This window comes from Toxorhynchites rutilus, chromosome 3, assembly GCF_029784135.1.
Source record: "Toxorhynchites rutilus septentrionalis strain SRP chromosome 3, ASM2978413v1, whole genome shotgun sequence".
Taxonomy (NCBI): domain Eukaryota; kingdom Metazoa; phylum Arthropoda; class Insecta; order Diptera; family Culicidae; genus Toxorhynchites; species Toxorhynchites rutilus.
This window is the reverse complement of record NC_073746.1, coordinates 71577340-71591065: the sequence shown is the minus strand read 5'-3', so window position 1 is coordinate 71591065 and position 13726 is coordinate 71577340. Positions and strand designations below refer to the sequence as shown.

At 38.4% G+C, this 13726-nt stretch overlaps 3 protein-coding genes across 7 annotated transcripts in view; 1 reads left to right on the top strand and 2 right to left on the bottom strand.

Annotated features, from left to right (window-relative positions):
• The window catches only part of LOC129779122 (putative uncharacterized protein DDB_G0271606), a 634240-nt gene that overhangs the window by 21498 nt on the left and 599016 nt on the right, over positions 1–13726 (bottom strand). The gene's annotated exons all lie outside the window — the stretch shown is intronic.
• LOC129779123 (putative nuclease HARBI1) lies at positions 5230–6725 on the top strand. The gene is made up of 2 exons (XM_055786399.1): positions 5230–5747; positions 5820–6725. The coding sequence occupies exons 1-2, from the start codon at positions 5478–5480 to the stop codon at positions 6615–6617; spliced, it is 1068 nt and encodes a 355-aa protein (XP_055642374.1). The 5' UTR covers positions 5230–5477; the 3' UTR covers positions 6618–6725.
• On the bottom strand, positions 6887–8370 carry LOC129779124 (uncharacterized). The gene is made up of 4 exons (XM_055786400.1): positions 8070–8370; positions 7651–8010; positions 7449–7591; positions 6887–7139 (listed from the first exon to the last, which is right to left on the bottom strand). Exons 1-4 carry the CDS (start codon positions 8206–8208, stop codon positions 6933–6935), a joined length of 849 nt encoding a protein of 282 aa, XP_055642375.1. The 5' UTR covers positions 8209–8370; the 3' UTR covers positions 6887–6932.

The window sequence follows — 13726 nt, the reverse complement described above, 5'->3', positions numbered from 1 at the left end:
TAACTTTGTCCGAAAATTTCGAAGAATTTCAAAGTATTTGAAGACATATTAACCTAAAATACTATGAAACAAAGGCAGTTCATCGAAACTTTCATCTCAGTGCCATTTGGTTACTTTATCTGACCGCTACTCTCCCCACCCGATTTTTTTAAGTTTGTATATCCGTTGGTGGTGTTGGTATTTTCATGACTAATATGACTATATTTAAAGTTGCGACTATTTTCTTCAAAGCGCGTCTCCAAAACTTTGATGTCTTTTGCAAAAAAAAAAATGGCTGCCTGATCGAAAAATGATGTCCGGCAAGTTTTTTCGATAGTTAATGGATAGGAAGTCAAAAAAATAATCAAAATGCTAAAAACAAACTTGTTCAAATTAATATTTAAAAATTTGTCTTTCAATAGCACTAATGTTCTTGAAAGAACTTTGTCGTCTCAACATATAACTTTCATCATTTTTATTATTAGCACTTAAGTGAAATTTGTATGCCTAGCAACTCAATATTTTTGAGTACAGAATTTGCGTAATTCAACATTCTTTAATGTAGGAACTTTACTTGCAAAACCATTTATGCTTTTAGTATAATATGCAGGGCGTTAGGTAGCTTAGAACAAAGAGTTAGGGGTAAAAAAGATATACATCATTTTAACCTTTCATCTTTTAGGTATTATAATATTTTATGCAATATTCAATTTCTTTCTATTTTTCTAATATTCTCATAGTTTTTGTGCACTAACACACATTTTTTTCAAACCAACTCAATAGCAAATCTAATTGACCTCATGTCAAAAATCACTTAAAAATTTCGATTTTGAACTCGATTTCGAGATTTGAAATATGATACACTTTCATCCCTGAAGGATATTCAATGACCGCCCTCGAATTGAATGTCCTTTATATAATACAGTGGAACCCCGATTATCCGCGGAATAGTCGGGCTAGCTCACCGCGGATCACGAAAATCGCGGATAACACAACAAATGACTAAAAATGAGGTGCAAACACAAAAAAACAGATATTTCAGTATGAAAACAATGTTTTGTTAATACAGGAATCATTGAACTATCCATCTGTAAGGTCGTGAACACCAGTAGTCAAATAATGTGAAAGTCATGACCAAAACAGAAGAACAAAAACCTACCACTCATTGTCAAATTGAGGGTAGGTTCATAGAATTACTATGGAACTCACTTTCGCGAATAAACCGCACCGCGGATCATCCGCTCGCGGATAATGGGGGTTCTACTGTACTAGAAATTGATGAGTCTGACAGCTTTGATGTCAGAGGATACTTTTGTGTAATTGAAAATTAAATGTTTGAAAATTTAGTTATAATTTTTTACTCTCGTCAATATGTCTCCCCTATTGTGTCAGAATCATTTAAAAAGCGTTATTTCCAGAAAGAATGCTTCTGAAGCACCACGTTAAAACACTATCATTTGGTTCCCCTGATATGGCTCCAGTTGATTTTTGTACACTTTCTCCTCTCAAATTATCACTTCGAGGCACACGTTTTTAGTTGATAGAAAAAAAAAATCGCGGTAGAAAAGAACTCGATTAAAAAAAAACGTTTGAATTTGTTTTCTGATGCTTGGATTATTCGTTGACGTAAGTATACTATTATTGGTTTATTTTGAACACGATGTAATACTTTAGAATATTGATGGTTGGCATTCATGGTAATTCAAGGTTCATTAACCAATTCGCGATCCTATTTTTTATTAGAATGAATGTCTTACCGATTTGAGATTTTTTTTCTTTCGATTTGAAAAAAAAACGGTGGATTTAGCCTCATACCATTATTATTAAACTGCAGTGAACCATGCTTTTCAAATACTTTTAGAATTGAATTATTTGGTAAACATACGACTTATTCATCTAACAACCCCCATTGAACTGACAGGAGCCAACATATTGGGTATCCCACTGACATTTTCCCTTTGTTTTCATATGAATTGGGTATCCCACTGACAGTTCTGCTTGAGATTTTGCTAACGATCCTAGCATCAATCATAGCACCCGGCTGACTAAATGAAGGATTGGCTATGAGAGTACAAAGCACAACAGGACTAAATATAATAATACCTAAGATATTTTGGTCAAAGGATGGAATGTAGGAAATTGTTCAAATTTTCATAAAAAATAACGAAATTAAAAAAAATCGCTGAAGAAAAATACCTTAAAAATTAAAACTCATTTTTCTCGAAAACGTATTTTTCAAAAATTCTTGCAAAAAAAAAAGGATTGACTTTACAATTTCCAACAAGACGTTCATACATCGGAAGATGGGCACTTTTACATGGAAAAAGTTTTTCATATAATAGCTTTTTCATGTTTTCTTTTGTGAGATTGACCTTCGAGTCAGATTCCAAAATAATATGTAATGTTGTCGAATATGTACTTTGGCAATGCCCTGATGGAACACATACTACATATGCATATATGGTTTTTTAATCTTATATAATTATATATCATACATATAATATATCTTTCTTTCACGCCTACATCATATCTTAATATATGTAGACAATGTACTTCCGATAAAGCGAATCGCTTCGAAATTCATAGATAATAAACAAAATAAAGTGAGGAGTAAGCATTATACAAGTGCGGATCGGAGAGCTTTTTTATGTCAGCTGTTATGACAATTCACATTTTCAAAAAACGGTGGCAGTATATTAATGACGAATAATTTTTATACCAACGAAGTGGAAAGTAGAAAATCTGCAAAAACAGTATAAATCAGGATCATTTCAGTAAAATCAAAAATAATTGAATGTTTGTCAGGATGTCAGAGAACGTGATGAATAGTCTTGGAAATCCTGAAAAATCAGGAAGGTTGGCATCTCTGCACATAGGACATTCTTGAATCGAAAAAAAAATATTTGCAATGCTTGAATATGCACATCTAAAATCAGAATCTGAAATCAGGAGTGGTGGTTCTAATTAGTATTCCGAAGAAGTAGTTTTAATTTCAAATGTTTAATTGATTTGGAAGTTGAATTTGGTTTCTGAATCTGGAATCGATCTAGACATTCATAACCGAATCAATTAGATCGATAAGGACATCATATACAAACTCGCCTCTCGCTTGAATACATGCTGTACCAGTAGAGTAGTGCGGGGCAAAAGTATACCCAAACTATTGTTGGCAGAAAACATGCCACCTCTGGCAGAAAAGATGCCATTTCCTGGTCACGAGAGTCAAATGCGCAAATAATGAGCTATTTTGAAGCTTAAAAATGGTTTGTATGTATGCGAGCAGACACCTCTTTCTGTTTTCTTTTCTTTTTTCATTTGGGATTGTGCAAAAAAAAAGTCCATACGACGTCAATGAGGATCGAACCAAGGCCAGCTGGAATGCGAAGTTACTTTACACGACCACGCTATCCATATAGCTGCCAGCGCTATTATAAAGGAGCGTGATAATATTACACCTCATCATAAAATGAAGTTGGAAGGTGTTTTCTAAGCCGATAAAGAAAAACATGAACGAGAATATATCTTTCTCTGTCTGGGCCGTGTATTTGGCAAACTATACGAAAAGCTTTCATTTAAATATGTCTCCGGTTTCGCTCCCTCATATTGGCTCTAGCATATATATTATACAAATGATATACATGTATTGGGGAGTAGAACATTTTATGTTATCTTTCAGCTCATTTAATGTAATTAATCGGGATGCTAGAAAATGTGCCTAAAATTAACTTTGGGTGTACGCAAGGGTCCAAAGAGCGCTTTGGCGATTTTGAAGCAAACGAGCATAAAATTTCGACAACAGTGTAGTCGTTTGATACATTATTACACCAGCAGTTCACACACATAAACAAGATACATTTAATGAAAGTGACAAATAGTTATGAGCTAAGAAGAGTTATGCGCTGTTTTGATATATTTTTTTCAGTTTTGGAGATGACGATTAACTTACCTAAAATAACTGGGAAGTTCGAAACTACACTGTCAAGGAAACCTTCATTCTATAGTAGATGATAGTGCGTATTCGTTTTTGTGAAGAAGTTCAAGAGCTTCTTTTAAAAATTCGATTAGTTCAAAAATTGCTTGTGGGGCAAAAGTGCGCAGTAGCTGTGGGGTAAAAGTTCACACTAGCGTTTTGCTCTGAAAAAAAATTATAAAATGTTTTCAACAAAACATTTGACGGGACCCACAAGAAGAAAACTGATTTGAAGAAATGCACTCCAGAAATGCTCAAATGGCCCGAAACAGGCTTCGGGAGTTTGGAAGCGTCGGATTGCGGCAGACCTCGGTATTTCTGAATCAGCTCTGAGGAAGAGGCTCATATCAGCGAGTGATTTATGATTTGAATCTTCCTTTATTGACATTTCTTCTTCTGTAGGGATGTGCCAACGATCACCTGGCGCGGTTCAGACAAGTATTTACGAGTGAGCAGTCTGAGGACCTGGCGGACCACTGCAGAGCATTGGACAAAGTTTTCTATGGTATGAATCTCAAAGATTTACGTCGTCTGGCGTTTGATTTTGCGGAAGCTAACAACCTCCAGCACGAATTCAGCCAAGTTGCAAAACTGGTAGGAAGAGATTGGGATTCTAGCTTCATGAGGAACCATCGTCTGTCTCTTCGAACCCCACAATAGCGAAATGAACCAACAGCGCTACAAGGCAAAGTGTCAGAATCTTCAGAACCGAAATACAAGGTGAGGAAGAAAATAAATAACTGCTTAAATAATGGAGGCGATCTGGCGTAGTGGTAACATTCATAACTCTCACGCAGAGATCTCGAGTTCAATTCTCACTCCCGACATTCTTCCAAAAATGGAAGTAAAAGTGACGAACCAGCCGAAATGTGTTGAAAATCACTATAATAGAGAGAGAAAAAAAACAACTGCCTAAAAATAATTCAAAATGAATTTCAAATGAAAAATGTTTTTATTTTCACCATGCATTCAATTCAATAACGGTTATGTTTCGTTTATGTTTATATTTTCACAATGAACTTCAATTAAATATTGTTTTTTTAACAATGAGTTTCAAATAAATCAAGTGAAGGTAACTATGTATTTAGAAACTTGATCTATTATAATAAATAATAAAAATGATTTGGTGTCCATTCCTCTGGCGATTTAACTCAAGAACGGAGCAACGGATTTAAACAGTCAGTATCAGCATTGATGCGTCTTAGTCTGCATCAGGTTTATTGTCAAAAAAGAAATTATATACCGCGAGTATTGATTAGGTCATATGAATAAAATGAGTGCTTTACTTGACTTCACTCAAATTCGCCTGTCAAAGCATTCACTCAAGCTTTTACTCACATCCGTATGATAAAAAAACGAGAATTGAGTGTTTACTTTTCGAACATCACAATTCGTATGAATAAAACCGTAACAGTCAAGTAAACACTCCGAAAACTTTGAGTGTGCCTCTAAGCAGACTCAGACCGCACTTCGCAAGGGATCGTTTGGAGAATTACGTAAAATTTAAGTTTATAAGGCATACATCAATATGTACTCTGGGGATTTTTTTAATCTACCATTTCAACCAGTTGTCGATGTTGATGGTATTTATACGAGAAATCGCGCAACAAAAATATACAAAGGGAGACGCATAGGTGACGATGACAATTTCAAGCAACTATACAGATTCTCCCGCGAAAACGTTGATCATTTAGCACAAATTTTTTTAGGAAACGACAATGAAACTAGAGGTGGAGCTCTCGGGGACATCCAGCGAATGAAATGTTTCTTGCGTTACTTGGGAGACCCCGGATTTCAGGTAATCTAATTATAAATAATAGATAAGATATTAATTATTGTCATTAATCTTTAAAACCCAAATATGTTTCAGGTTGGAGTTGGAGAGGATCTGGGTATCCACCAAACAACGGTATGCAAAACTATATGGGCTGTGTGCAAGGCAATTGTTATCAAAGCCAACGATTGGATTCGTTTTCCACAGACGACACAAGAACTGGAACATGAAAAGAAAGTCTGGTTGTCCAAACATCGAATGCCCGGTGCAATCGGGGCTATAGATTGTACCCATATCCTGATAAAAAGACTCAATATCTACAAGGATGAGTTCATTAATAGAAAGGGGCTCCATTCTTTCAACGTACAAGCGACTTGCAATGCCAAAGAGATTTTTACAAGCATTGACTGTAAATGGGCTGGTTCCGTTCATGACGCTCGTATATGGCGGAACTCCGAAATATTGAAAATTATACAGCAAAACGGATCCGGTGCTCTACTGTTGGCTGATGAAGCATACCCTTTAGCACCGTGGACGATGACCCCGTATCGAAACCCAGTAACTGCTGGCCAAAAACAGTACAATAAGATACATACTCAAGAAAGAGTTATTATTGAAAGATGTTTTGGTCAAATAAAACAAAGATTCCCTATTCTGCAATCTAAGGTACGCGTGAGCACTGAGCGTATTCCAAGAATGATTGCAGCTTGCTTCGTTTTGCATAATGTTGCAAAATATGTTAATGATACTGACTTCGAACCATATTCAGATTCGACCAATTGCGAAATAAATCAAAGTTTGTTCGAAATTTCTGACACGGCTGCAAACACAGTACTGCAACGTGGGAAACAACGTCGTGATGCTATAGCTTCGTTTCTATTAGCCAGAAATTAGAGCGTAAGAAACAAAAACCGGTAATAACTGTGGAATGTAACTCGATTACAATTGGAAACCATGTAAAATCATTGAAACTTTAAATTTCTATCGATGTTTCATCAGAAGACTATGCAATTAAAATATTTTCAGTTTTTCTTTAAGAATATATGAATACCTTAAGTATTGAATAACATAGTATTAACTACGTTCGTTTTTATAATATAAACATGTATTTTTGATATTCATAACAAGTGTAATGTGTATTCTCATTTTTTTAAATATCCGTTTACATTACTCGTCCACACACACGCACACACATACGCACTTATTTACTTATTCATTACTCAATTCCACATAATTATTGTTTCTCAACATTTTAAATTGAAGTAGAGCTACTTCTTTTTTCAGTGCCAGCAGCTCCATTTCTTTTTTATGTCTCTCATCCTGTTGGACTTTTAGTTGAGCTGTATAATCTTGCTGTGCCTTTATCAGTTTCAGTTGTTGCTCCAATATAGCTCGCTGTGTAACGTTAGTTCTGATCTGCAAAAAAAACAATTTAATCAAATATAGTTAAAAACAAATACACAAACTGTACTCCAGAAAATATTCTAGTGTGGCCGTTCCCTCCCGCACATAATACATTTTTGTATACCTATTTCATTGAAAATAATGTGACCCTCAACATCCCGCTCCTCTCTCTATTGAATAGAGATATTTGAATGCTCCCAAAGACCCATACAAAAAGTATCATAGGACGAATTGGGGAAGGGGTGATTTATAGGAATGTAATTAATGGACGTTCCCTCGTGTGCATTTGATACACAATAGTAATTCTTAAAAATGTATTACCTTCGTCGACAGAGTATCGTTCAAATGTTCCTCAGTACTTGGAATTGGATCCGTTTCATCCATGTTTTCGACATCATATAATGTAGAATCTTCAGAAATTGACGGACCAGCAAGTGAAGTTGTCGACCCAAATGAAACGCCATCTAAACAAAGAAGTTACTTTCATCATTTACATAAAAGTATAATTATGCAGCATACTTACAACATCTTTTGGACACGCTGGGATTTTCTATTCCACCCATAATGTTAAAAAAATCTGTTTCGTGACTTTTTAATGTGATTTTTTTGTTTCCAGTCGCTTTGGTATCCGTCTTTTCTTTGATTCTCGCCTTCAAATTTTGCACTTTCTTGCTTATCTGTTTTCCAGACATCGAAATCCCGTACTGAATCAGAAGCTGTTCTTCTACCACTTTTAGCGCAGTTTTCTTTTTACGTTTCACTTCAGGAACTTGACTTTTCTCCAAAAGAACCTTTCCATAAAGTTTCAAAACTCTGACGAATATTTCATCTCCGCTTGTTTCACTTGCTCCCCAGCGAGATTTATCTTCATCTTTGTCAGTATCTGGAATGTATATGAAAAAATATATCATAAATGACTTTATGCTAATCAATCTAATTTACCGTATTCGCTCTCGATATACTCGGCGTTTATTTCTTCAAAATCGTTGTTACCGTCCAGATCCATGCTTTTATTTCGCAACGAACGGCACCACAAGCAGAATAAATTTCCAACGCTACAAAAATAAACAAACAACTCCATTGACAACAAACCAAACCGATCGTTTTGACAGAGTGAAAGCTATTTTCGAATTCGAACTTACTCCGAGTAAAGCATATCTTTATTCATATCAATATGAGTAAACACTCAAACAGTTTACTTTGCTCAAAGTAGCAAGTTTGTGAGTAAAAGCTAATTTTTATTCATATGGCTTATTATGTACATAAAAATAATTTCTGAACACTTGAGTGTTCGAAATGATTTATATCAATGTATCAATCGTGGGTGGGACGAAGTTTGCCGGGTCAGCTAGTTTGTTAATAAAAACGAATTCTGTTTCAAATGTTGGACATTTTCAGATATTTTATATTGTCAGTCTCCTCCCTCCCAAAAATTTCCACGTGGTAGATTCGACCCTAACACCCACTCATCTTCGCCCATAAAACATCATACAGCACCCCCTCCTTCACAATGGATGGTACCTACACACTCTGGTAATGATGCTTCTCCCGCTGGTAATGATAAAGCAAAAAGTACGCATTTGCCATTTTGTATTAAAATAGCTTTTTGTCAAACTACATACAAAACTCGAGAAATTCTTGTAATACGTTTCGAAGTTAATATATGTAGTTACAATTTGGTAAGCAAACTGAATTCTATTTGCTTTTATTTCAAGAGTTATTGGACGACAACAGTTAGGTGCGCACTTTTGCCCCGCACTACTCTATGGGTGGATAGCACTTTTAATGATACTTTTAAGCTTATCTAAAGTAATATATGAGGATGTCAACAGATGTGCTAGATTTCTAATTTGAGTGTAGGAAGAAAGCAGTGAAATATGCGAAAAATGGGAAAAAATCCACCAAACTGTCCCTTCCGAAGATATTTTTAAATAATCAAAAAGCATTTCAAGAAGGATGGAAGAGAAGCTACTTGCATTGAACATTTCTTTGAGACTACCCTTGACCGAACACTCAGCTTTGAGCACTATGCTCGGTGGACTATTTGAGGATTATTTCGGATAAACGCATCCGAGTATTCAGAACGATTGTTCCTCAATCTCCCAGTGCATATACACAGTGCATTTGAAAAGTTCCGGGACTACCGCGCGCTAAAATCGGGAAGTGGCACTATATCTGGTCCAACGCGCGAACTACTTTCCGTCAACTTCTGGACAGCTACCGTTTCTACCGTGAACAGCTATCTCGATTCAGTAGATAGTTTTGGCTGATAATAGTAGCGCAGTGATTTTTTGTCGCGTCACAATTTTAATTATGGAGCAGAGAGCCGCCATCATAGTTTGTGCCTCCAGGGCAAACAGTGAATGCGGTCTTCTACAAAAGTGTCCTGGAACGATTATTGGTACGGATAAGGCGCGTGCGGCCCGACCAGTATCGATCTGGAGAATGGTTTTTGCTTCCTGACAATGCGCTCGCGTACACCGCCATTTTGGTAGTGAAGTTTCTAGCCAAACGAAAGGAGACGCAGTTTCTAGCCAAACGAAGATCACCCATCCCCTCTATTATCCGGGCCTCGCCCCCGTCAGACTTTTTATTGTTTCCCAAGCTAAAGTGCGCTATGAAAGGGACCGTTTTGACGATGTTTCAGACATTCAACGAAATGTAACGCGTATTATGAACTCCATACCGGCTGAGCAGTTTAAACTCGCCTTCCGACCTCTACGAACGTTCAAAAATTTGTGTGGAAAGAGAAGGCTTACATGTAGAAAACTAATATCTCATCTTTTGAGTATCTAATTTTTTCTTTGTTTTAAAAAATAGACCCGAAACTTTTTGAATGCATTGTGTAGAACATCTATCTTTCAAACGTGAGGATATTCCCCGGTACTCCCATAGAAACTTTACACTTTACCGAAACTAGTACATGGATCCTGGAAACAGACCTTTCCAAGTTGATTTGAATTATACAGATTTACATCTCTCAGTTGAAGTCAGTGTAAAATTCAACATAAAGGTTTTCATCGCATTTTCGCTGATGGTGAAAAGGTCGGTCATGGAAAAACCAGACAATACATAAATATCTGTTCCAGTTTGTCATCATTCTGTTCTTTCTTTAGTGTTGAAGCACCCTTTAACTTCCGCACCCGATAATATTCGTTTATTCAATCCAAACTCGCGAATTTATTTTGTTCAAAAATAAACAATTTTCTACCAAAAATAGCTGCCCACCTAATTCATAAAATGAACGATCCTTACATTGATATTTTGTATTCTTAACACATACTTAATTGGTCCATTACAAGACGCTCTCTTCTTGATTCAATTAATACCATCCACGTTTCGCGCGCCCTGCCAACCCACATTTTCCGCCGATGCAAAACAGAGAGCCATAACGAAATTCATGACAGACACGAGAAACGAGCAGCACAAACACACACATAAACACACGGTAGCAGATCAAAGCGGCTGGCGCCGATCGTGCCGAAAGCGCTTCGAGTTCAAAGGCTCCCCCGGTGCAGAAGCTGCTCGGCTCGCCTCGTATGAGGTCCATGTTACCCGGTCATCGTCGTCGTCACCGATCCGCTGACGGTGCTCACCAAATTGGCGCTTCAAGTCACGTCATCAGCTGATTTCCACCCGTTACATCAATGGGTTTATCTGCACCACGCATACCTTTGCCCATTGACCCACGTGGAGATGCCGGTCAGCGGCCGGCATAATCTCGTGTGCATGTGCAACTCATCATTTTCGTTGGAAAAAAAACACAACTTGTAGCATGATGCATGATGGTTATAAACGAAAACCTTGTGTACATGGTGAGATTATTTCTTCGCCATTGGAAGCGGGGCTTTCGTTGATCCCATCCGGACAAGAATGCAAGCTATGGAAGCGCATGAGAGCGTTTATTGAATTAGAGCTTCTTCCTCGTTGGGAACGGATGCACGCGATGGATAGGCGAGATCCGTGGGCACGTGTTAGTCACGATTCTGGCAGCGGCTCTGTTCCCGCCGCGGAATCACGCGCCACCAGCGACAGATAATCGATCACAGCCACCGTGACGCGAGACTGTTTACCCAATTTAAAATTAAGATTCGGGTGACACTGATTGTTAAATGTTGATGGAGCTCTGCCTTCCAGGAAGCTGTTCTTCTAGGCTGCACATGCAAATGATCGCCACTGCAAACGGGGCGATTCTCTTCCGCCATCTCGCGCTAGACGCCGAGGTTATCTCGTAGCAATTAGAAACGATTACGTTATTTATCGCTTTAACCATTCATCTCGCCCACCTGGCAATCGTCAACCTAAATATAGCGTGTGCATGATGCGTGATCAAGCGAACGAGAGAGGTGGAAAGGCTAGCTTAGTCACCTCCACAGCCAGATCAGGCACCGATTCGTCGATCGATGCACGGGAAAAGATTCCGTCGTCCCCATCGTGAGATGTCTCTGCAAGCTCCCACGTTCCCTCGGAATCACCGCTCCGCCACCACCGCGCTCCACCGAGCGGCAATTAAGCGTTTAATTAATGCAAATATTATTGGCAATAAATATGTTTTCATTAATATTGCAAAACTAGGGAGACAAGCGGTGGCCAGGGGATGAGACCAATAGATACGGGTTTAAATGAGCGGATAGATCGGGCTAGTTGATTCGATCGCAGGAAGAATCGAGACAAGCGGAAAGCCTGGAGTTAAAAATCGTTGTACATTACACGTTTATTATTGAACATCAACAAGAGTACGGTTCGAATCGGTTTTTCCCATTCGTTCTTGTTATATATGTTGTGTGTTTATTGCTGTCGTTGTTGTTGAAACTATCGCAGCTATATTGCACATATTTTTTCGAGTTCATTAATGATTTTAAATAGATTGCGCGATGCATATGGGAATGGATTGATTCGCTGTGTTTACTTTTTTTACTTCTTTTCCAAAGCACCCCCTAGTTGGCCCCCTCCTGTGCTGTGTACCGACCTGTAATCATGGTACAGTTTATGGGCAGAATTTAATATCTCGGTCTGGCCCCATGGTGACCAACACGGAGTTGGAGTGATAATAAAATAGCCAATACTAGCGCCTTTCGTTTGTTGGCAAGTGCGAGAGAGCCCGGCTTGTTAGCGCGGACGACTGCTTAATTGGGGAAATTTAACTTTCAATTAGTGATGTTCGAAATAATTGTATCGTACGTTGATTACTGAATTACTTCAGCAATCAGTACCGAGCGGTAAAGGTTTGGATATCCAAATACCATAGATATTTTTTTTCGATCGTTTGCCAGTTTGCCAACCAGCTAACAGCAGCAGGTAATTAAGCTCGACGGATAGATGTTGTTTAATAAGCTTGTTCGCATAAAATCGTACATGTTACATAGATCGTAATCCAATTTGAAATGCAGCAGCAAATCACACACACTTGCGCGCGCGCACACACACACACACATATGATGGGTAGTGGTGCAATTCGGAATGAGGCAGAACGTTATTTAGATGCTAATATAAATTACCGGTCGCATAAGCAACCAAACACATCCGGCAAGTGAGTGTGAACAACAGGCTGGGAATGAACTGACCCGAATTTTGGACGAGGCCTGGTCAATGCGGCTCCTCGGAGCTAGGGGACACTAAAACTAACATCACAAATGAGTTCAGTTTGGGCAATATACAGGGTTTTCCATTCCGGGCTTCCGAGAGTATACAGCCCTGCGCTGACAACTGTTTGACATAGCTGTCAACCAAAGCGTCATATCGTTAGTTGAATGTCTGCCATTTTACAATATGGATCGTTTTAGCATTGAACAGCGTGTTAATTTTATTAAATTATACTTTAAAAATGATGAAAAACCGGCAAATGTTTTTCGAGCATTACACAATCGCTAATGTAGTGCGTAAATTCGAACAAACTGGATCCGTAGCGGATATTGTGAAACCTGTGCATCATCGTAATGTGCGTTCGACCGAAAATATTGCTGCTGTTGCTGCCAGTGTGGAGGATGACCCGAATGTTTCGATTCCACGGCGTGCTCAGCAATTGGGCTTGTCAAACACATCATTGTGGCGAATTTTGCATTTGGACTTGCACCTACATATAAACATAAAAAGTCCAACTGGTACAAAAATTAGAGCGTGGTGACCATGGAATGCGTCGGGCATACGTCAATTGGCTGAACGAACAACAGCAGCAAAATGCTGAATTTTCTCATCAAATTTTCTTCAGCGATGAGGCACATTTCGAGCTCGGTGGCTATGTGAACACCCAAAATTTCCGTATATGGGGCTCAGAAAATCCACACGTGATTGTTGAGAGGCCATTGCATCCGCCAAAAGTCACTGTTTGGTGCGCATTATGGTCTGGTGGAGTCATCGGGCCGTATTTCTTTGAAAATGAGGACGGCGAGACGGTAACTGTGAATGGTGAATGCTATGGCCGCATGTTAACCGATTTTTTTTACCACAAATTGAAGATATGGATACATGTGGTTTCAGCAGGACGGCGCCACGTACCACACAACACGACCGAACATGGCCATATTGCGAACGAAATTTGAGGGATGCATAATTTCGCGTTTTGGTGATGCCAATTGGCCGTCCAGATCATGCGATTTGAG